The sequence below is a fragment of the Sinohyriopsis cumingii genome, chromosome 7, assembly GCF_028554795.1.
Source record: "Sinohyriopsis cumingii isolate HCF-2022 chromosome 7, ASM2855479v2, whole genome shotgun sequence".
In the NCBI taxonomy this organism is placed as follows: domain Eukaryota; kingdom Metazoa; phylum Mollusca; class Bivalvia; order Unionida; family Unionidae; genus Sinohyriopsis; species Sinohyriopsis cumingii.
In genome coordinates, this window is record NC_142967.1 from 100,318,268 (window position 1) to 100,344,197 (window position 25,930).

At 36.2% G+C, this 25,930-nt stretch overlaps 2 protein-coding genes across 2 annotated transcripts; both read left to right on the top strand.

Annotated features, from left to right (window-relative positions):
• Positions 1 to 8,481, top strand: LOC149795812 (carnosine synthase 1-like). Its single transcript, XM_089963859.1, has 6 exons — positions 1 to 103; positions 665 to 850; positions 4,186 to 4,424; positions 6,589 to 6,855; positions 7,407 to 7,587; positions 8,366 to 8,481. The coding sequence occupies exons 1-6, from the start codon at positions 1 to 3 to the stop codon at positions 8,479 to 8,481; spliced, it is 1,092 nt and encodes a 363-aa protein (XP_089819985.1).
• Positions 8,482 to 11,482: 3,001 nt separating this feature from the next.
• LOC149795813 (carnosine synthase 1-like) lies at positions 11,483 to 18,106 on the top strand. Its single transcript, XM_089965717.1, has 3 exons — positions 11,483 to 12,203; positions 13,263 to 13,479; positions 14,602 to 18,106. The coding sequence occupies exons 1-3, from the start codon at positions 12,054 to 12,056 to the stop codon at positions 15,618 to 15,620; spliced, it is 1,386 nt and encodes a 461-aa protein (XP_089821843.1). The 5' UTR covers positions 11,483 to 12,053; the 3' UTR covers positions 15,621 to 18,106.
• The last annotated feature ends 7,824 nt before the right edge of the window (positions 18,107 to 25,930 follow it).

Sequence of the window (25,930 nt, forward strand, 5' to 3'; positions counted from 1 at the left end):
ATGAACGCGGGTGAGGCTGATTACAACTTCTCACCGGATCCAGAATTAGATATGAATGTGGAAGACACACATGGATCTTATTTGCCTGAGAGGAGGCCTTTCGGTATAGACCAATGATCTATTACAACTGAAAGAGGTATTGTATTGTAGTCCTAATGTTAATGATTTTCTTTATATTGTCGTGTTGGATATCTGTCACATTTATTTCAATAAACATAGTTCTCTTTTTGTAGTTTTATTTTATTCAGCTTAATTGTACGTCTTTGATGACAAGACCCAGATTACATTACATTCTCTCTCTCGAAACGTAGGTTGGGTTATGTGAAAACGGATCTAATCATGGCTTCCAGAATACAGGTTTTAGTGAGGAACTAGTACATATTTTTTTCTGGCTTGGTGGAAGCTTAGGCTCTCTTTATCACGATGCTGTCTATTCGTATATGAACAGCATTAGGTAAACTTATTCGACGTATTTTGAAGCTGGATAGTATGTTGTTGTCTTCTCACCCGTCATTTGCTTGAAGTTAAAGTCATAAACTGAGTTCAAAATCGATTTGAAGAATCCACTTAATCATACCCTTTCTAGATTTTTGTCTTTTGGAATTTTAAAATGCTATACTTATAGCTGTAATTTCCAAGCCAATGTATATGTTTATTTTCATAGGCATCCCTATCACACCAGAGGACAAACGCACCATAAAATACTACGAATCTTTACAGTATATGCTTTACGAGACCGGATATCCTGAAACTTCCGACAGAACATGTTATCCAAAGTCTACATCAAAGGAAGCTATTTCCATATGTATCCTCTCTTCTCCTGGGGAATGCATGGCAATCCTCCTGGAAGGTTAATTATAAAATTTGGTATTTTGACCAAACGTTTTGTTTCATTACAGCATGATTCTGGGTTATAAATTGATGTATGTCCGCACATTTATGTGATATCAATATTCATGTTAGCCAGGAAGTTTAGTTTGCTTTCTGCAAGATATGTCTATATAGAGCCGATTAAGTTCGAATTTTAATGTTGCATATAGGTTCCGGCAGCTGCATCAAACAGTAGCTCAAACAGACCTATATTTTCACCGTGAATTCATATTGTTTTGCCTGCGAATTACGTTCACGAGGAGCAAGTAACGAAGAATGAAAACTATACACATTTTATCAATATATGCAGGCCTCGGTGACTTGTGGGTATCTTGCCACTGAGCCCACTTTATGTAAGCTAGGGTTTCCGTTCGCATGAATTGTCACACAACTTAGATTTCTTAAGAAAACGAACCAATCAAATCTATGCCGATTTTCATCTCAGTAATGCAGATTAATGTATTGTGCTATTCAGAATTGTTAATCCAGCCATACCGACATTGTGTATTATATTGTTAACAGTGTTCTCCCTTCTTTTTGAAAGCAACGAGCATATCTCTTCTTCTGTGCGATCGCTAACATTGCAACATTATTACCTTGACCTACGACTCGGCAGAAACTTGACATTGTGTTCACTGCCGCTGTGCATGCATTTTAAACACTCTATTGCAAGAAACGTTGGGAAAATCACATTTTCAGTAAACCGTGTTTCTCCTAGGATACGTAACTGCTCACATTACCATTGTGCGTATAAGACCTACTACCTCCCGGATCCAGGTCTCCCAAAGATGTATATTCGTCTTTTCCGGATAGGAGAAATACTATCTACTACAACACTTGATTTATCTTTCGAATCATTATCCCGATCATATTAACTTTAGGGAGATAGGCAAAAGGCCTAATGAATATTGTGCAACCAACCTGTAACCCAGGTAATCTCAAATTGTGAATATTTTATTCCAAATACAACGATTAACCCATTCACATGATTGCAGATAGAAAATGAATGTAGACTGTGTCATAGTTGAATATTGGACTAATATTTGAAGGTTAATTGTACATGCCAACAAATGGCCTCTTTTGAGACTGTCAGTGCAATTTTCGCAAAGATTAATGTTATCCCATGAGCAGATATCTTCATATGCAAGTCCTTTCAAGTGATGTCAGAGTATTCCGGCCATACTACCTTCCTCAATCAATATACACTGTACATAGGATTGAGTGGTTATAAACTTGTCCCAGGTTTCCCTGGGGGAAGAAGGAGTTTTTGAGTTCCATTTAACTATTGAGAAAGAAACATACAATCTGAACAACCATACCAGCTCCTACTCGAAAGCACCTTCAGTTATGTCAATGCAAGAGAAAGTCGTGTGATATTTGTTTTAACAAAACCATTCCCACTGACAGCAACCTAATCCCTTGTAGTCTCATAAGGACAACCAAACCAGCATCTTGAAACTAAAGGTAGGTTGCGTTAAGTGAGAGTGTAACTCACTGGCTCCGCAAGCTGAAGAGAGCGCTAAAAATACAACTGTTTGAAACTATAAGAGAGTCAGTGAAATCCTGGTTAAAGGCTGGAGATTCAGTGAGTCCCTTGAACACAGCCAAGTAATAATCCAGGTAAGATCTTACTTACTAAAACAATGTGAGTTACTTAGATTTTATGATGTTCTAGTTAAAGATGATTTGGTAGGATCAAGATCCTACCTATCTTAATAACAGGACATACTTATAAGAGTAATCGGTTCCAAACTTTACTTCACGAATAGACTACAAAATAGGGCATAGAACAGCCTTGTATGGAACATAAGCACACAAAGCGACGATGTTTGGCTGTGGGTCAGGTCCCCGAAAAGGCACGATATTTGATAATAAGCCTTTAAAACCGACGGATTTCTAGCTCTTGTTATTCTGTCATTAAATTTTGGAGAGCTACTGTTGCAGTGCACCCTAAATAAGATCTAAATGTGATGGAAAAGACTGTCTGGGTTAGGAAGATTTGCGGTAAGAGAAGACGGAAACAAGGTTCTCATAGGCAAGAATCAAATTCACCTAACTATGGCCAAATCCAGAAATAACGTACCAACTGTATAATAATCTTTAATAAATGTGATTATAAATATTTACTTTGTTATTTACTGGACTACATTGTTGGTTCACACAGCGAAAGCCTAAATAAGCGCCATCAGCAGAAGCCATTGTGAACTAACGGACAAACGATGGCGTTGTTTATTATACACATAGACCAATTGTCCTGTTTTAGGAAGGCGGGATTCGGTAAATAGAGCTTATATTTATAACGTTCATGTAATGGAAGCATATTCGAAGGATAAACACCATCTGAATATGGACTGGAATCCATGAGAGTAATGATCTAAATATGAACACGCTAGGCAGCTCATGATTCTCGCAGAGTTTGCATAACTTTAACTATTGATATACGTTTTGTTCGCCCCTTTACTCTTTTCTTTCCATCAACGTTAAAAATAGTGTCAATCGACGTGAAATTTGTATAGTAATCATTTGAGTCTTTCTATGCATTTATATGAATACCTTAAACTATTTGTCGTTTTTCTAGAGTGAATACAGATTTCGGACATTCCTCTCCCAGCAAATATTCTTAAGTAATGAAAAAGTATTAAGATATACAATTATATTTAACAGCAAAAAGTGCTATGGATGAAGTCTGCTTCCCAAGTTTATATCTGCCTTTAGGTCACTAATAATATCCTCATGTTATAGTCTGTTCATAATATTCGATTAAATTTTGAAAATTGTACCAAAAAGCCAATAATTGCTACATATGTATATATGTATGTGTCCATATATATATATATATATATATATATATATATATATATATATATATATATATATATATATATATATATATATATATATATATATATATATATATAATCAAAACATATTGCATCCTCAACTGTAATCGATATGATGTAAGGTATATCTAAATTTAAATTGTTGGATAATATATTTTTGCTTTCCTTTCTTTGAACATTGATATTAACATTAAGGAGATAGAAACACAAAATTACTGCGAATATTACATATATTATATATATATATATATATATATATATATATATATATATATATATATATATATATATATATATATATATATATATATATGTATGTATGTATATATATATATATATATATATATATATATATATATATATATATATATATATATATATATATATATATATATATATATATATATATATATATATATATATATATATATATATATATATATATATATATATATATATATATCGCATACATTAGGCGGAATACGATGCCCTGGGGATATGCTCTTGGTCTTGACATCAACCTGGTTGTCCAAGAAGAATTCCAGAAACAATAAAGGACTGTATTCGCTCTATGTCCACAAAGCCATTGCTTTTGGGGTTGCTGGTCAAACGTTTTTGGAGACGTATACTCCTCCTCGCAGGGTGACATACTTTATGAATTTCTTCAACAACGCCAGCACATTTGGGCAGATGGAAGGTGGCATAAAAATTGAGGTGGGCTATGTTTATTTATTTCTTGTTTTTAACCAAACCGCGTATGTAGTAATTCGTGAATTGCACGGGTTGAAATATTATTGATATAGTAGCGTCTGGTGCCACTAAAAATTACTTTTGTATTAACATCGAGTTCATTTATATATGAAAGCTTTGTTAGATTTCAATTCAGTTTACCTGACATTACGTGTTAAAGGAAGATATCCAAAACAGAGTTAAAACATGTACAATTCATAACGTCTGCATGATACCTAGTATTCATATTAATTAATGATATGCTGCTAGTATTCCTTTGCCTAGGCTTATGGTATGGATTTGCGTCCATTGTTTTTCGGATGAGAAGTTCTATGTGACCCACTGTTATGCGTTGGGCTGGGATGCTCCCAATATTTATTTGAATTACTGTGGAATTCTTCCCTGACTCGTTTGTGTAGGAAGTCAAATTAGTGATAGAGAGAGGTAAAGCTCCGAGCCCCCAGTCAGCAATACCGACAGGTAAGTTATTAAGAACACAAAGGTGAAATTAAAAAGAATAACAATTTAATACAAATTAAACGATATTAATTTCTAAACCAATCTTCTTCCTCTCGACAATGTAACAACCTATTTCATCACGTGATTATAGTGTGAGATGGCTTTCCCCTGTACTTGGTTTTTACTCGTCTGCGTTTACTCCGCCAATTACTCCGCCAATTCCTTTCCTCCTTCCGGTGTTCTCCATACTATGTTCTTCCTATACGCTTCCCCTTCTTGTTCTTTTTCTCCTCCTCCTTTTCTCTCTCTCTCTCTCTCTAGCAACTATGCTTGTTCTCTGCCTACTGCCTTGCTCTATCCTGTCTCCCTCTTTGAGACTCGGGACTTAGTTCTGTCCCCAAAAGCTTCCTTTACGAAGCTTTCTGTCCTGTAGAACTTACTAAGTGTTCTCCCGCCAAATCACGAGTGGCTCCCGGAGTGAGTATATTTCTGCTTGACCAGTACGAGGCTTACAATCACTAATTCGTTCCCAGCCCAAATGACTGTTAAATTCTGGTTCGAATTGATGGCCCCACCCTTTCTCAGTTCCGAGTGGATATCAATTATACCCCAGTCGGTCGAACTTAACAGACGAGCCTCAGGCGATCTGTCAACGCGGGGAGATTTACAACAGCATCGATGGTCCTTTGTTCTAGAACAAAGCTTCTAACGTCTACAAGTTAGTTTTGACACCTAACGTGGAGAACTCTTGTACAAACACGAATCACCACAACAGTGGAAGGTCGACATACTCATGGCGCTAACCCATTCCTTTGTTCCTGACTTACGTAATCGCGGGCAGGCAAACGTGACACCCACCCCCACGCTTGAGAATAAAATCGGGATTTTATTCCCCAAACATTACTTCAAATGCAAATGCGCGTTACTACACGCAATAAAATAGCAAAATTATAGCGACACTACACGCTGACTACGGACACGAATATACACACAACATACGGTTATCTACAGGGCGATCTATGACATTTCAGCGCTCCTACTCATGAAATCAGCGCCTACATTCTCGGTTCCCTTCACGTATCTAATGTGGATCTGGTACTGCTGTAAGAACAGCGACCATCGCATCAAGCGTCCATTCGACAATTTCGCCTGCGTGAGATAGGCGAGAAGTTGGTGATCAGTTTCCAATATGAATTTACGCCCGTAAAAGTACCACTCGAACCTTGACACCTAACGTAGAGAACTCTTGTACAAACACGAATCGCCAAAACAGTGCAGGTTCGACATACTCATGGCGCTAACCCATTCCTTTGTTCCTGACTTACGTAATCGCGGTGAGGCAAACGTGACATCGGATAACGATTGAAGTTTGAAACACCTTTTCATAAACTTCAAGAAACGTTGCTTTCGTTTTCGTTGCTGTTTTCATTTTAACAGGGTTCAAATTTAAGCATTCAAATAGTTACGTATCATCTTGCACATAATCGTTATTAAAGAATAAGAAAAGATAATATCGATTCTTAATTGTTAAGTTCCTAGCATTAGGGAAGTCTTTCAGAGCTAAATGTAAGAGGCAAGCATATATATGATCTTCATGAATTGACTTTATACAAAACATCAGAAGGATACTCAACCTACGAATGCATAATGTCTTACATCAATTGGCTAATTTATTCTTCCTCTAATACAGGATAATCTTGACTGTCCAACAAGCAGCACGGTGAACCTAAGAAGGCTGACGGACAACATATTATGGACTCGCCACCTAATGTCCAGTGTTGGATTAGCTTTCCCAGAGACGGTTGGCTTTGTTTTCGACACATACATTGTTTATTCAAACGATGCTTCCGGTATTCGAGTTGTTCATGTCGATAACAAGAAAACGAATTTGCAAAACACCGTTAGTGTTGAAGTCAGTAAATTCCTTGAAAGTTGTGTGCAAAACGAAGTGAAAATGGTAAGAAAACGATTTCGTAGATTCATTAAATATGTAAATGGAAAATAGTTCGAGTACCAATCATTTTATGTATTATCAGTTTTCACTAACATGTTTTTTTTCCGACATTCCATTGCATATCCAATGAAATTTCGTAACGTATTTAAGGCCTATTCCCTCTATTGCTGATGTTTTGTTTCGACCAAACGTGATGTAACCATAGGGGAAATGAGTTTTTGGCTTAATTTTCTTGATGGAATTTTGGCCATTATTTTTTTATTTCAACAATCTTCCAGATTCTTATGTTCAGAGCGGCCTGGAAAAGAATACATGCATTCATTAACACACACACACACACATACACACACACACACACACACACACACACACACACACACACACACAGAGGCTGGTTAATCGGGCACTCTCAATAATATCCTATCAAGTCACATTCAATCTCATGATTCTTCTATAAACAGTATTACTTCATATTTTTGTGTAAATTATTTTGTCTTTTTTGCCATGATTGCCAAACCTAAAAAGGTATCTTGTATCTCTATTTCTGTACTTAGGTTGTAGTCAAAACGTCTGGTGTCATGTGGCAAGACAATAAAAGCCTGACTACGCATTTATGTAATGACCGTGAAGGGATTATCAATAAAGTATTGGAGCTCTTTGTATTGATTAATCAAGGCGACGCTGTTCTGGTGGAAACCTTCATTGAGACAATCAAACCCGAGAAAGTCTCCAACGGTAAGAATGTCATATTAGAGCAATTTAAGATGAAAACTACTTGATGGTTTAATATGATAAATGTCAACTCCCATTTTGTGTGATCCACATACACATCCGATGTGACCGACCCAAAGAATCATCTGTCCCACAAAACCAGTCACTATGGGTAGTAACCGAAAATCATATTCACAACTATGTGTGATTCTCTTACATATCCATGTGCAAAGTTTCGATTAGAAGATATTCCAAACTGTTATAGTTTAAAAATTTCGTTAAATATGACTTTTGCTCACATTGAAATTCGCAAGGAAAGCCCAATTCCAGCACGATCTTTATCTTTGCTTAACATATACAAAGCGATGAACTGACATATAGAGATGGAAGGGGAGATAGGCTAAGGATTTCATAATATCCCTATGAAAATGCATGGGGAGATAACGTGAATTGCAAAATCAAAATACAAGGTGTTATTGAATTAGTTTCCATTATTGATAGTATTGCATATCATCGCGCTTTATTTTGGTATCTGTATCATTCGCGTTTCTCCTTCAATCTACTGATATCTGTTCTGTCTAGTACGTCGCAAACATAACATGTTAGCCCTTAATGCATGCATTCTCGAAAGCTTATCTATTAACCGCTTCTTTCAAAGTGGGACATGCAGTTGGAACGCTGAAATGTATTAATGAAGGCTTACAAAGTTGACTTTTTATACAATAATGTTATACACTTATCACAGAGCTTATATGTTTTCGTTACTTCATTATGCATTCCACTTTTAACGTCTCTGTTTCAGTTCCCAGATGGCATTGTACAAAGGACTGTGCTATTCGAATGAGATCAATCGTATGTCGAAATCGTCTGGATATACCTGTGACCACTAATGTTCGTTATTTTCACGTTTTTATATGACTGATATTTTTTAGGCTATATCATATGACGAGTTAATGCAAACAAACATTGCAATAAATACAAGTATTAAAATGTTTCACATTTCCCTATGCCTATACTTCTTAGACTAATCTTCAAAGTAGCCCGTTTACCATATTATTTATATTCGATCACTGGTTCTTGATAAGACGCACTAAATATGTTTTGACATTGATTGTTAGGCCATGATTGTTAACTGTTTGTTGCAGCACAGTCTTACTCACGCATCAGACTCTCCGTGAGTGCGAATTACACTAAACTTGTTCGCAGTAAAGTGAAGCTATGTTATATAATTACATCCTCAAAAAAGTTTGCAAGTTCAGATTACTTCAGTTCACCTTTTAGTTCAATACGTTTTGATTGGGCTTCTATTAGTTGCTTTTCAACAGGAACGATTTTCATCTTTGGAGGATGTCTCAAGTGGGTTATATTAAGTATCCCTTTCAATGGTGTTCGGTGATCGTTACTATTATTCTGTGAGTAGATTCTTATCTATAAATGCTCTCCTGCACATACACTACTGGACCAAGATTTATCAGAACTGTTATCATTTACATACTTTACCAGACAATTTTATGACAACACTCCCTTCAAAAGAAGCCATTACATCTCTAATACAGTGTAACGCAGTTGGTGCGATATAGGAAAGTCACTCGCGTCATGCGACAGCTAGCCTTATATTAACGTATATTCTAAACAGACTGTCAGAACTGTATATGCAAGGCTCCAAGATATACAGTGATGTGAAATAACAACTACAATTCACTCTCATTACCCAAGAACTAATATAAATTGAAATATTCAAGTAGCAATTGCAAAACATAATCTAAACAAGTTGACTAGGTTCTTAATTATCTTCAGGGTCTATTAAGTGATTTAGCAATACAGAAGGTAACATTTCAACCTTTGAAGTAACATGTGAGATGAAGGTGACGCGCAGCAATAATTCACACTGAAACATGTACATTATTCGAAAGCACATCTGGTTCTACGCTGTATGATTTATTTCATATATACAATATACACCATGCAGTGTACGTGCGTCTTTTTATAAAGATAGACACAAATGGCGCGTACAGTTTAATGTAATACTAGCAAAAGACACCTGAATATATGAGCATGTTTCTGTGTGTTTGAATTGGGTCGACGTTGTTTGATTTCATCTAAAAATCCATCCCTTATATGACGCAATGTTAATTGTCAGCAGCACAGGGCCTTTGTTGTATTGTACTCTTAGAATGCTATTTCGAAGCTAATCTTAATCAGTCATGTTTTGTTTCATATAAACTATGCTGAACCGTATTTGCTAACACGGAATTTCGGAACAGAATCGGAGTCTAAACGTTTTAAGTTCAAATAAACAAAGGCAATATTTATTTACCGTCAGTTTGTTAGACACATATAATGATCTGAACTGTTTGATTAAATCAGACGAGTTGGCAAAGTGTTTGACGTTGATCCATACTCCCTGTTTTCGGACGTACAATGTAGAAAATACACCATATACGCGTGATTGTACAAAATATTCGGATCAATACTGGTGGATACAATATAAAATACGTAGACTCTTGTCTACTGATACATTACGTGAAAACACATCTAGCACAATTCTTCGTGTATATATTTCATGACGTCTATACGCAAATATTCGGACTAATACAAATGATTCACAATAATACAATATTTATAGGTGGTAGACATTCATTAATAATTCATATGATGTGATCTGTGCAAAATAAACCCTTTTTGACTCTTGAATGTCTTAAAGTGTAGACGTATGGTAAGCTATAGCTTAAACAAATTACAATATTCTTATAAACAAGGACAAACATAAATTATGCCGTGTATTGCTAACCACTTAGCGAATGACTTGTGGTCATCTTAGAAGTTATTTATACTCTGTGTAAACGATAAAGTATTCAGACCTATTCATTATAACATCATAATTATCCATAATAATTTAATTACGGTCCATACCTGTAATGAAATGATTTCAAGTAGTCAGTTCAGCATAAAAGCACCGTGTTTGTTATGGTCAGACGTACATAAGTCATTGACCTTTATGTAAAAAATATTTATATTTTAAATTACATTTGTACTGGCTTAGATTGAAGTTCTATAAATCAACATATTGAACTGGTCTATATTTCTCCAGATTCTACATACTGCATCAGACTTGTATTGTTAATCGTTGGTCTCTTCTAATAATTTCTTTCTCAAACTACCGTATTAGATGCGCATCTTTGCAAATGAAATCCGTTTACAAAAGCTATTTTTTTTAAAGTGTCTGTAAAACGAATAATTTCATTTAATTTAGGTAACTTGCGGAATGTCTCTCGTGAAAGGCCCAATAAAGGAAGACGATACCATTTGCCAGCCACTAAATGTCACTCTGACTGGGCATGGTTTCATTGACGAGAGCGAAATGGAAAGGTTTGAAAAAGATGTCAGGGAAAAGTCCACCTACGTTTTCCAAAGCATCATGTCATATGAGAGTCAACTAAGCACATCCGAAAGAGGGGGCCTTCTTGCTCAAATTGATGTCATTGGCACGTTATACAAACGTCTGAAAAATACAACGGATACGGACGCGTACAGCATATATAAGCATGATAAATAGCATACAGTGGAAGGAACAACTATAAACACTGGAATTCAATTTTCTGTAAAGCAATAAGTAAGATAACTAATATAAACGAAAGCGTGTTTAAAACATTGAATGTTATTCTCCTTGTCGATCAATGTCTTGTTTGTGTTAAGTTTGACATGTGCAATCGAAATGTTTTGTAAGGCTGACATCCATTCGTATTAATACTACAACACAATTTCAATATACAAGACTGACTCAGTCATTGGAGTCCATCACACCGTTACGTTCAACGATTCATTGTATACGACTAATACATCAACAGTTGAAATTAAACGAGTTTACTTGGATATCCCGGCCTCTTTTATTTAATCCAAATACGCTTTTAAAGATTAATGAATGTATAGTTTTAACTTACCAATACAATCAACTTGCAGTTAGTATCAAGAGCACAGGCATTATAAATCCATTATTCACTATCTTATGCAAATCAACGAACATAGTTCAGATATGGCTAGAAAGAACAAATATTTAATCTAACGTTTGTGCAAATTCATCTAAATCTGTAGAACCAATGGTGTCAAGATGTGAAATCATTATTCTCCTATAGAGACTTTTTATCATCAATATTACTGTATCGTAATAAATAAGCCTCACAACGAAGTAATCATAGCGAACGATTATAAATATTTACCGGGACACTAGATGACCCTTGAACCAGAAGGTTAAGGTTACAGAACACACTAGTCAAAAGCTCATCAAAGTGCTCATGTCAGCGTCCTTTTGTATCTACGCCAATACCTAAGCTTTTCCAAATTTGTTTTCTCTTTTCATTTCTTATATATTATGTTCAGGTATTGACTTCGTGATCACCAGAAGAAACGGTACGCTTACTCCTGTTGGTATAGCGGCACACAGTCACAACTGCATTGCCAAATGTCAGATATTCGAGAACTTGTATCCAAAGATGAAAGGCATGTCAGTTGGTCCTCTTGTTGAGACCATGATAACAAGATCTCAGAAATGTATTATGGTCGGAAAGATGGTACTTGTGATAGGAGCTGGTGGCTTTAGCAGACAGTTTATTTGGACAGCAGCAAAAGAAATGGGCATACAGGTAATTATGTTACCGTAGATCTTAAACAATGTAATCTGTTATATATGTAACAAGCAACACATGTCACTGAGTTTTCACAAATCCAGATTTGTCCACTGTTGTACGTAGTTATACTATTTATTGGTGCAAATAAATGTGTACAGGTCAGGTTAAATCACTGCTTGACCGACTATGTATTATTTACTTTAAAGCTGTCCATGTTGTCTATGAAGGACATATGAATAAGCATTCTTACACACAGTGAAGAAAAATTTAGGCACCGATTTAAAATGTAATGTGATTGTATCGACAACGGGAATGAACGTATTACAGTTGTGATATATTTAGCCACCTTTTAATAGCAAAATTGCTAACATTTAAAATCATAATCTACGAGCGAAGGAATGTAGGAGTAACATAGTGTTATTCTATTCTCTCCGTACTGCTAGGTTTGTATGTGACTCTGGAACAGCAATCGAGTTCTGTAAAAATATTTATGTGTATAGTTCATACCTATTAAGATGTAATGCAAAGATAGAAACTTGAAATATAGATATAAGGGATGCTTATGATAGGTGAGGCAATTTTGCAAAGCAGCTGGCCCTGTGGACCTAACTCAATATAGTATGTGTCGATAACAGAATTAGCTATTTATATTGTATGCGGAGAGACGGCATCGGTATCATTGTTTAATTTAAAATATATGAAAAACTCACATTCTAGGAGATATTATTATCATAAAGCCATGGTCCTCAGTGCCCTGTGTAGACTTGATACAGACTGGATGATGACGTTCATATGGAACCTTTTGTAATGCGTTTTATAGCATTTGTATAGTCTATCAACATTTTACTTTAACGTGAGCGTGCTTGAGGTCAAGCATGGATATCAAAACAACCAGGGACATAATTGACAAACCAAGTGATTACTCAAGGGTATGTAACTATGACCACGGAAAAACATGCCATTTCATTCTGATTTAATTCTCGTTTAATTCTCGTTTAAGTATTGCTTACTATCCCGAACATGTCTTTAAGAACAACTTGATGAAACATGTTATGTCTGTTGCATGCTTTGCAGGTGGTGTTGGTTGATTCGGATCCAAATCATAGCGCCAAAGACGAGGTCGCAGAGTTCATCCACGTCGATTTCTCAGATCATACTCAGGATGACCAGCACGCTATGAAGATCTACAAGCATATTAAGGATAGCCAAATTAAGGTGGATGGCTGCCTCACGTTCGTCGAGGATTATGTGCCCCTAGCAGCCGTGTGTTGCGATCTTCTTCAACTACCAGGTTAGGGCCTTATATGATAATATTCAGATCCACGTTATGTTAGGTGAACTCTGGTTTAGGTGAAGTAGAACGTCGGTTGTTATTGTTCCTGAAATCATCAAAATTTAGTAATTTATTTTGCTTTACGAACCATGTCATTTTTAATGGTCTTTAGGTATCATTATATTTTTTCATTGATTGCTTAAACACACACGCACATATTCTTTGAATTTAAATCCTAAATATCCCTGCTTACGTTCCACCGAGATTGAAACATTATAGACCCTGATCTGTCGTCCTTGAATGAACTTACTGATAAGGGTAGTTGATGTTTATTCTACAAATGATTTCAAGCGAACAGCACATCGCAGTTTGGAATTCCTCATATAGCTAGCATACGAACAGAAATAACGAGAACGTTATGCTGTCACAGTGACCTTGGTCGAAATTGCTGGGAATCCTTACTGAAGGAAGTGAGACCGCTGTGGTAGCGTAGTGGTTAGAGCGTCCGCCTCGTATACGGAAGGTCGTGGGTTCGCTTTCCGGCTGACTCATACCAAAGACTTAGACAAATGGTACTAACAGCTGCCTCGCTTGGCACTCAGCATTAAGAGGTTAGTGTTAGGACTGGTCGTCCTGGTGTCAGGATAATGTGATGAGGTGGAACATCATGCTACATGTCTGCAGCATGATACCCCAGTGCTAGACATTACTATTAGACTCTCACACTGCATACATCGTAGCGATATGACTAAAGCATTGTTAAAACTACGTTACAAATCAAAATCACACGCACTCAAGGAAGTGATGGCGAAACATACTTGTACATAGTATACTAAACTCAACTGCAGATTGTATCCTTGTTCATCTTGTAGAATGAAATATAAATATAATTTGGTTATTTTGTCTTTTTTTAACTTCGTTTTCTTCCATTTAAAACGATAGGTATGCAACAGAGCAGTAGGTTAACTCCATAAAAGTATGTCCTTTGAAATAATATAACTGAAAAAATAGTTCATCTGTATATTGTTTTTTTATTGTTCTAAAACCAGACAGTAAATATATTTACATGTGATCACATTTTCGGATAGACTTATAACTTATACATTGAAGATTTAAGCTTTGTTTCTTCCATTCTACTAGGAGCAACAAAGAAGGGAGCCTTGAGGGCTAAAAACAAGAGCGCCACACTGGCGTTCCTGAGGGAAAGGACGGCCGCCATACCAAATTGGCCGAAGACCTGCCTATACACGTCATGGTTCTCTCCACTGAGATCACAGGATGATATTGAAAATGTGAAGAAGGTAGGAAGGTTCCCTCTCATCATGAAGTTGGAGTATGGCTTTTGTGCTGTTGGTGTAACGCTGGTGAGAAACGCTGAAGAAATGGAAGATAAGTACAAAGAAATTCGTGCTATATTACAGGCACCAAAAGACTTCATTGGCATTGGGCTTGGTCATGGCAATACCACGATGGTTATGGAGTATCTTGTAGGTACAGAGCACGACGTTGATGTCATAATACACGAGGGTAAACTTGTCGCTGCTTTCATTTCTGACAATGGTCCAACAAGAGACAAAACCTTCACTGAGACAACCGCCTGTATGCCAAGCATCCTACCTTACGAAAAACAACGACAGCTGATAATAGCTGCTTACCAGTGCTGCACAGAGATTGGCCTGAAGAATGGTGTCTTTAACGTGGAGTTTATGATGGAGCGCACCGGTCCAAAACTGGTGGAGATTAACGGAAGAATGGGTGGATTATATCTCAGGGACTGGATCAGGAAGATATATGGAATAGACTTGCTACTGTCTGCATTCGAAGTATCTTGTGGTATTAAGCCGTATGTTCCAGATCCGATACCCATGGGACAGATGATGGGAATCATGTACATTCCCTCCCTCCATAGCCATATTCTTAAGGACCCATCATATGCATCCAAATGGAAGGAATTAGAGGCTACAGGTAATTTCAACCTGTTCGAAAAATATGCAGAGGTTGGTGCAGGTGGATTCGAGTTAACATTTGCAAACATTGCAGTGATGGAGAAGGATCTTCCAACAGACAGAGAGAAACTTATGGCAATGGCCAAAGATCTGAATATCTTCCATCCTAACTACGATGTTGATAATTTTCTGAGTGATTTCCAGCGTACATAAAGCAGACCTGATCTATTTTCGGCGCATGCAGCGTAGACCAGGGTCATTTTAGGCGCCTAAAATATCGATAGGTTCCTGATTAATATCGGGCATTTATAAAGATTTGAAGATTTCAAAGCAACATTCGGCATATGCTATGACTTCAAGGCTTGGTATTTAAAAATGAAAAAGATATATCTACCAAATCAAATAAAATCTACATTATAGTATTTAATGTAGATTAAATCAAAATTCATTATTTAAAGATTGGCATTAGTGATATTAAACACATTTTAAATCTTGGTGTTTACCTGGAATTACCTCACACACTACACTCAGGATATTCTTGATTTCTTGTTCAAGATTTTCTTTAATTAGCTATATTATGGTTTGGGGATTGTTATATTTATACCCTTTATAGATAGGTGTTTTTCGTCTGTGCAGTGGTTTGGGGTTTTTCAATCTCCATGCGCCTTAGTTGAAATTTTGGGTTTGTAACCTTAGCATGCTTTACTTGTACATTTGTTTGTTCGAGTGTTTATTGTGGCTATTTTAAGGGAAAAAGGAATTATAATGATGCATTTTCATTAAACATCTATTTATATTATGCAGCTGGGCAAAAGGTTTTGGTTTGTATTTAAGCGATGTTAATGCTTCCAGTTTGATGCAGGTTAGAATCAGGTTGCTTAAAATAGAACTTCAGACAAGCTTATGGTTTCGATTCTCATTGGTAGAGATATGAATTCGGTCTGCACGGGATGTACATTACATGGTGTTATTGCAATATATACATTTTTGGGAGTAATTACAAGACGTATTGTGGGCAATTACATTATCTATTTTACAGGTGGGGTGTTAATGCGGAACATACATTTTAGGTGTTTATTACATTACGTATATTATGCGGAATAATTACGTTACATACTTTGTCGGCGTTATCTTCTAAATGGAGAGATATATTAGGCACAGTGATGATCATTCTTACGTCCAGTGAAATAGTTAATACTTACGTATAATGAAATAGTAATACTTGCGTCCAATGACATATTTAATACCTAGGTCCAATGAAATAGTAACACCTAACAATGAAATAATTAATACTTCTATCCAATGAAATAGTAATTATTTACGTCCTATGAAATTGTTAATAGCTGCGTCCAGTGAAACAGGTAATACTTACGTCAAATGCAATAGTTAATACCTAGGTCCAATGAAATAGTAACACCTGCCTCCAATGAAATAATTAATACTTACATCCAATGAAATAGTAATTATTTACGTCCTATGAAAAAGGTAATAGCTGCGTCCAGTGAAACAGGTAATACTTACGTCCAATGAAATAGTTAATACTTCGGCCCAATGAAATAGTTAATACATAGGTCCAATGAAATAGCTAATACCTACGTCCAATGAAATAGTTAATACCTACATCAAATAAAATAGTTGATACTTAGGTCCATTGAAATAGTTAATACCAAGGTCCAATGAAATATTAATACTTACTTAACATTCACTCATTGTATGCTCTACTTTGTAATGTAATACTTTTGGAGTACTTGCATTTGGTTATAGCGCCACGTTTTAAGGAATTCTTAGATTGTTGTGATTACTTGTCTGATTACTGGAACTCGGTCCAGTGGAAATATTCCTTAACCCGAAATAATTAACCAAGAACAAACGTCACAGTCAAGTGTTAGTGAGTTTCCATTGTTTTGTATATTTAATTTAATTGTCTGTAAGTTTTTTTAAAAAAAAATATATTTCATTATATGCTATTGGAATGTAACATTGCTGCTGGGCTTGACCTTCTCCAAAACTGAGTTCGCTTGACCTGATTGACTATTGTTTTATTTAATGCATGTAATAAGCTAATAATAGCTTTATTATTGTCTATGTGTATGAACGTATTAACTTAATTATTATCCAGGTAAAGAAGAAGTGGTAAATATGTTGATCTGGGTTAGCTAGTTTGGACATTCCCATGTGAATTTTATAGGGTATTGTGTTGTATGTAAACAAGGCTCATTAGATCGTTATAGAAGGGTTTTTTCCCATCTGGTAATGGCTGTTTTTAGAAAATGATAATGTGACCTGAGGTTAAGCAGAGAATTATAGTATCTTGTGACTTTAAGGATTGGGCATGTTATGCTTTAACATTTATATATTTAAATTGTATTATATTGTGAAAAGCTACGGCTGAATTGTGTTTTCTTCACATTATTGAATTCAAGTGATTATTTTCTCAGGAAAACACAAACATGCTCTGATAAAATTCTTGGATGAAGATATTCATTAGCATTTATACTGAATTCAATCCTGGAATAATATGTATGTCATTCAACTAGAGAATGTTGACACATCATCATTTTGCAGACCATAACAGACAGGTCATCGTCTTCAATTTTAGATCTCTTCTGGACTTGAACTGAGTTTTTTATTCAGGACTTTTTTATTACTATGACTTGTGTCTTTATTTCCTGGATTAAGTTTGGATTTAATTCGCAATACCGTTAGTTTATTTGCATAATATTTCACCTTGTATTCTGAGAAAATAAATTAAGTATAAATTTTACAAAGCTTGTTGTCTTCACGTTTTTCTGTTACTTATTATAAGAGCATAGACTCGTAACAATATGCTATACTTGTGAAAGCGTTTTGAATCATTGATACAGGATTAAACAAAAAAAGTCATGACATCGTTTAATCAGAACACAGTGGTTTACGCGTATCTTTTGCGTTGATATCTGTATACTTCCATAATACATATTAAAATCCAGTGATACAATTTGGTTGTGTGACTGCAAGTGCAGAAGTTATGGTTTGAATCTGGTAAATTACACAACGTAATAAACAAGAAACGACTCGGCAGATACTATATACGTCGCCATGACGGTAAATGCGATTAAATTTTATGGGAAAAATGTGGCTAGAATCCATGATTCGACTGGCCTAAGGTGACATAGTAATCATTGTTCCATGCATTTGGGGAAGTTGTATAGCTTAACATCGTGAACTTCTGACGGCTCGGAAACCAAGGAGATATGCGGTTGATAGACAACTGGAAAGTTACAACAGAAATCCTATGGAAGTCTTTGGAAATTTGGAGTTGACTTATGGTTTAATCGTTATCGCGCCAGAATTTGACACCGCGCGGTCAAGAAAATACCCTTTGCTTGTAACAACATGTATATATATATATATATATATATATATATATATATATATATATATATATATATATATATATATATATATATATAGATAGATAGTTAGATAGATAGATAGATAGGTAGATAAATAGCAATAGCTACTACACAACATTGAGCGTATCAATGTCAGCAGTCACTTGCAAATATGTCCTGAGATATGCTAGCGGTTAACGTCCAGTATCGTCATGGCCTCGATTATTATGGATGTACAATATCGTGAAGTAGGTTATTATAACGTAATGTAACATAACCCAATGCTAAATTCGCATCAAACCAGACCCTAAAGTTAAATTGTTATAGATGTTTATACAAGACTCCAATGTTAATCCTATTTACGCTTTAATCATTTAATTTCTATAGGACCCCCTACCATCCCAGTCCAAGAAGGCCAAGATGGCAGTATAGTGAACTTTGCTATAAGACCCAGGCAATTTTTAATTTCTTAATAACTGTTTGTAGGTATACATCGTGTCAGTAGATTTTAATTTAGAAATAAGTAACTCAATATGATTTCCTCATCCCCACATATTGTGTTATGTGTTTTCAATTGATCAGCAAAACATTCAGTTTATATCCTGTTAAAGATTGGTCAACTTTATCGGTGAGCGATATCAAGCTCACTTGGGCCTTATGTATACTTGCAATATAATCTTTAATAGCATGTCCCCCTCCCCAGATAGACGGTCAAAAGGTAGTATTAAGGCCTAAATTTTCATCAATGAAGTTGCATTTCGTTACCATGTGGATCAAATGAAATAAGCATTAGTATTTGTAAACGGTGAACAACGACGAGAACCTGTGCATGTACATATTCGGATATTCGTTCTGTTTTCTCTATGTAAGGGAACAAATCCAAATGTTTTAATATATTAGACATTAATTATAAAGTAACAAACATATTCAGGGATTTCCCATCCGTAAACTCAGTGTGTCGTGTATTAGAGATAATCAAGTATTCCGGTCAAATTTCTTAATTTAAGGCTATGATGTTGCCTGATCAGCTATGGTGTTCTAGTAATTCAATATACACACACGCACACACACACACAAATATATATGTGTGTGTGTGATTGTGTGTGTGTGTGTGCTTGTGTGTTTGTGTGTGTGTGTGTGTGTGTGTGTGTGTGTGTGTGATTTCGATTTTAATCGTAGCTTTAACAGTTTTGCAGTCATATCCAAAATGAAATGAGAGTGAATGGACAGAAACTAGACACAGTGACAAGCTTCAAGTATCTTGGCTATGTAACCTCGGATGAAAGTAAAACCTGACGTTCTTTTCAGGATTGCGCATACAGCAACAGTTCATTTGTAAGGACAGCGCGATAAAGCTTATGAGCTCCCTCGTCTTGTCTATGTTCCTGTATGTTTGTGAGACAAAGTCCCTGACAACAGAACTAGAGAGAAGAATCCATGGCATAGAGGTCAGATGTTAAACTGAAAGGATCTAATGTGATCCGGGAAATGTCATACTTAAACCAGGTCATAATAAGGAGATGCGCAATAGAATCCAATGTACAACTGGATCTTATGAAGATCTGTTCACCACCGTAATGAAATGTAAACTAAGACAGTATGGCCCCATCTCACGCTCATATGGTATGTGAAAAACAAACTTACAGAAAACAGTGAGGAAAGAGAAAACAAGGAGTGGACAGGAATGGACTTTTCAAAGTCCCAAATAGTAGTGGAGGACAGGGCAAAAATAAGATTGTTGGAAAATAATCAGTGGCGCCACTACAAACAGCCATATTATGGGGAAAAATGAAACGAAATTATTATTACTTGTATTAATTTGTATGTGAATCAAGTATGTTTCTGAACATGTAGCTGAAAACGAATGAATCAAAGCATTTTGCTTAAGAACTTTGCACACAACGTTTTGAGAAATAGTCACTAACGAAAATCTCACTGATGGCAGGTGCATATTTCTCAGTAATGAAGGCTAGTCATGTCTGTTAAATGAAAGTTTCGAAATTTAGTCCTAAAATAATAGTTTGACAGTAGGAAAAATCTAATATTACCATTACTCACCCCATATGGACAAAAGTTTCACAGACATGAAACTTACAATAAATTGTTGAATGTTGTCTGTATGGTATTTTGGGGAATTTATACCTAAAAGGAACGTATTAAATATGTTTTGTGTGCATGTCTTTTTTCCTTTCTGTTTATTGGTTCAGGCATAGGTTGTCATTTAGGCTTGAAAAGATTATTGTGAAAAGAGAAAAAATGTATAGGGACTGAGCAACAGAAGGGGGTCATGATAACCCCTGATCAAGGCCCCGTTTTGCACAATAGATGCACAAAAATGCCGTTGTAGCCAAGTAGTGTTGAATAATTAAAATATTCAAAGGCTAATCCAAGGCTTGTATTCATGATGGAGGGGGTCAGACCACACAAAAATTGGCTGTCAGCTTATTTATAGCAAAAATAGCAAAAGTAAGTTCCGGCGACCAGGCTGAATGACGTTGAATATATCTTAAATCTTGGGTAATTGCTATAATTTACTTGATCCATTGCAATCGATGGATAGTTTCAGAGTATTTTTCTTTTTCTATTTTTTCAATTGTGCGTGAACACTTCCCACCCTGGTGAATCGGCAAGTGCGAAACAAAATTTTAGTGATTCAGAGAGCTGTGCAGGCCTAAATTTAGTTTGTTAACTTATGATCAAGCAGGCCATCTCAAATTAACCACGGACACTTTAAAATAAAAGCCCTTTAGAGGCGGGGCGGGGGGGGGGGGGCCGCTAAGTTGCACCTGCTTAGTTATGTGCAGGTTTACAATTAATTACCCATTTAAGATCTTCTCATCTTTTTATATGCGTCGCGGGTTACCCCACTAAAATAGTATATGTCGCAAGCGCTGACCATATGTCTACCGCGTTTTGGATTCGAACCAATGAAGTCCGTTGGAAAGTTTGTGTGTATGCTATTAGCACTTTCGCCACTGTCTCACTTAAGAATATACGATGAATAACTTATATTAGCATACGCTTTCTTAACAGACAGACATTAAACATACACACGTATTTATATCGTATAATTTATTACTCAAGTATTTATGTTTAATATAAAATATATATATTTCTACACAGAGTGTACAATAATTAATTTTACCTGTAAATTTCAGCGAGTTGTAGATCATTCAATCACGTGACCAGGATAATGGATTAATAGTTGGAAATCTCAGCGAGTTAGTACATGCATAGTTATTTTTATCGCAAACACGTAACCGGGGCAATGTCCAAACTGTGAGTATAATTGAGATTGCAGCAATTCATTGTATTTGGAAGACAAATAATCACATTACGTTACTGTAATACAGTAAACCCTTTTGTATCTTCTGATTTCGTGATTGTAATGGAATCGTTATTGTAATAATAAGGAGTGATTTTGTCCAATCTATGGAATCTCATACTGCTAAATTAGCTCGACAACTACTGGATGCAATAAAGAAGTGTCTTTGATTACGTGATTCTGTATAACAACAGCAGCAAAAACGTCAGAAAGTTCATGTGGAATGTACAGAGGGTTCATAACAGTTATTTTAACCAATTGTTGGATCTGCTGATATTCCTTGCAGTCCTTAACCCCCAACCCCATCACTACCAAAAAGTAAAACCATCATGATGAATAAATTTACTGTGGATAGTTCAGAGATATAATTCGTATTGCTGCGTTTGGTTGGCAGGATAAAGAAGAATATGTGGAACCTAAATATCTTAAAATATAAGTCATTCTGATAGGCGTATATATTTATATCGCATTTATTCGGTTGCTCATCAGGTAAGATATAATGCAGATTTTACAAACTTTAACCAGACAGTAGAAATGTATATTTAGCGAGAAAATGAAGGGAGGATACAAACACAAGACGAAATGAGGCTCACAATTAGAAAAAGAGAGAAGAACCACTAAAGACTATGCCTAAAATAACGAAGGAACATAAAACGCTATGTCCTGAATCACCCCCCATGCCAATAAAATTACCTGACACCGAACTAATCCTTCCAGTTAAACTATCCAGCACCGAAGTGTTGTCACCAAGTGTCAGCAAAATAAATCAAACTCCAAATGAGCGGTTGAAAGAATTAGCTGGAGTGACATTTCTGACAAAACAAGCCTCCGGCAAGATAGAATAAAACAAACATAACAAACCTAATGGCGGGAATAGCTCTGGTCTGTCGTCGCTGATTAACCTTATTGATCAATGTTGGAACGTCGTTTTAGATAGCAGCGAATATAATACAAGTGCTCAAAAGTGTATCTGATCAGCAGTTGACATGGACGCACCAGTACTCAAGGATGAGTCTGTACGTGATTATTAATATTATTCTTATGAAGCTCTAAAATCAGACCAACGTGGACTAATCTAACTACAAGTCCATGATACATTTAGGTATTGCTTGCACGTTGATGGATTTATTGAAGTTCAGGATATAATTGTGACAGATAACAATAATCCATACGCTGTAGATGACGAATGTGGATTTGTTAAATATAGTGTTATGGCGTTATTTAAAAGTGCCGTGTATGTGATTGATAGTAGACAAATCGAAGTATGTCACAATAACCTCGACGTTGCTACTATGATATTCGGTCTTGCGAGACATTCCGATGATTATTCAAGATCTGCTTCTGCTGGTCTAACAATGACGTTCACAAAGGATATTGCTGACCACCCTAACCATTCACACTATGACATAAGACGACCAAAGAAACTTAGCCGGTAGACGAAGGCGTCAATCCAAAACTTAACTTGGGAGTTGTGGCACGACGATCTCAAATTGATTCTCAGATATCTTTGTTGCATATCTTTGGATTAAGCAGGCATGTTGGAAACGTTATCTTCGGAGCCAAACATACAGATGAGTTCGTCAGAAAGTCCACTGACAACAATGCAATTTGGCGAGATAATGCTTCAGCTGAAGGTAAAGTAATACTAACTAAATTTGCGTTGTGGATGCCAGCAATGCTTTTATCTCTCACAGAAGACGATCGATTATTATCGTTCATGCATAACAGCGGCAATTCAACGTTGTCGTGGATGACAATGACCACATACTCAGTTACAAGCACAGAAAATTCATTTACGAATGCATGTCAATAGGGAATTTCAGCACCACGAAATGTATGCTTTGCGTTTCAGGTTAACACAGTATTAGATTTGGAAAACAGAAACCCAATGCCGTTTGATAGATTAGATGTTGCCATTCTAGTTTGCAGATTTCTCAACGCTGCATCCAATATAGTATTCATCACTGGAACATCTGGATATGTTCAGACAATATGTCGCTGAATTCATGTGCGATCAACTGTTAATGGTGTAGCTGCTGGTCTTCGGGGTTACAGAGCAATCGAAGTTATACGGTCAAATAAAACAATGTTGCTTGAAGGTGTTGGCGGAAGAATGAGAGTGACTGATGCGCCCGTTGAACGTATGTGAATGTTAATTAGCTCATTCATAATGTCATAATGTCATATCACAACGTCAATGTTACTATAACACCTGGTCAGATTTAAAAACTGCAATCCGCATGGAAGAGGATTCATGGGGCAAAAGAACTCTAAAATCAGAGTCCTTGCAGGGCCCAAAAAGGTATCGTTGACTGAACGCAGCTCAAACACTACAATGACGCCAAAACGTCAAAACCTGATGTGAGACGTGATCTTTCTGCGAATGCGATCAGGGAAACAATTAAAACTGGCGATATATTTTCCTTTCTAGAGGAGTGACCAGCACTAATTTCATGAGCGGCCCAAGCTGTTGCAAAAGCTGTTACACTTGTTGCCGTTGGAGCAGCTGCCGGTATGGCACTGAAAAACGGAACCGGATACAGGATAAACATCTGGAAATAAATCCTCATGTCCAAGTTTGGGATACTTGCTGCAGTTCGGCGACTAAACATAAAAAGCTTCACATGTGTTTTTGTGCGTGATCAATTATCGGAAAAAACAAATGCTGATGAAACAGGTATTATTAAGGTCGATGGAAGTTCTTTTCCAGTTACACATTGGGTGGCATTAGATCCACGTCGAATTGTGTATTTTAACTGGTATGGATTGGCTCCACAAAAAGAACCTTTGGAATCTATCAACATATTGCAAAGCGCTCCAATCTGGTATTCAACAGTACCGACACAGACAATAACTGATCCACCAATATTCAGTCCAGAAGTACTTGCTTTATTTAATGCTGTGTCAAGGTCATCAGCGCGGCCGAATGAAGTTGTTAATGATTATACTAACAGACGGTAAAGCACTCTACCGTCGTTTAAAACAGGGTAATATTTTATAATAGTAGACGTTTACGGAAGATCTGCTATAGGCAAGCCCCAGGGGGGTGGCATTGCTTTATCAAAATATGCGACATGAGATGTACTTTTGCGACTCGTAGACGTTGACCGAAATGAGTTCTTTTGCTTTTCAGGATAAGCAAGGGCGGTTAAAGACGAGCAATATACCGTTGACAGATATTTTTCTACGAGTTTCAGGGGCAACCGAAGATAAATTAGGTGTCTATACTACAACAGGTAAAGTGACAGAATCGAGGGATTCAATTATAACATTAGTGGGGAATGGATTGCTGGACGTATTAGAAGAATTGGAGACAATGTATGGCAATATATGTAGCAGACATACAATTATCAAAGCAAGAGAACAAAAATCAGACGATGACTTGGCAAACACAAATACGTGGACAACAATAATTCCACGATCATAAGGAAAACAGTAAATGCTTTGCTAAAGCAGGTGACACAATGACTGGCTATCTCAACATGAGCGAAAATAGCATTGCTACTTTGAGAAAACGAACATCAAATGATGAAGCTTCTATGAAGAAAACGTACACAACAGCAACATCCCGATGATGACCTCCTTAATGACAATCAATGATGTAATGACTACGTTCATATCTCTGAATATGTTATTCATGTAACCGCGTTTACAATTGTTTTTTTAGAAATTTAAATAGAACAATTAATGATTTACTCGGAAATTCAGCGGTTATCAACATAAAGCTCTCTGAAATTAATACACAGCTTATTAATCTAGTCATAGTTAAATCTACAATCGAAATTATTAACAATGAGCTCACCAACAACAGCTCATGAATCAAT

Bases quoted from the DNA above. Each gene is read 5' to 3' on its own strand.
- LOC149795813 (XM_089965717.1), top strand. From the start codon at position 12,054: ATGAAAGGCATGTCAGTTGGTCCTCTTGTTGAGACCATGATAACAAGA. The intron at 12,204-13,262 runs GTAATTATGTTA...CATGCTTTGCAG, and splicing joins CAAAAGAAATGGGCATACAG to GTGGTGTTGGTTGATTCGGA. The intron at 13,480-14,601 runs GTTAGGGCCTTA...CCATTCTACTAG, and splicing joins CGATCTTCTTCAACTACCAG to GAGCAACAAAGAAGGGAGCC.
- LOC149795812 (XM_089963859.1), top strand. From the start codon at position 1: ATGAACGCGGGTGAGGCTGATTACAACTTCTCACCGGATCCAGAATTA. The intron at 104-664 runs GTATAGACCAAT...TTATTTTCATAG, and splicing joins GCCTGAGAGGAGGCCTTTCG to GCATCCCTATCACACCAGAG. The intron at 851-4,185 runs GTTAATTATAAA...CGCATACATTAG, and splicing joins CATGGCAATCCTCCTGGAAG to GCGGAATACGATGCCCTGGG.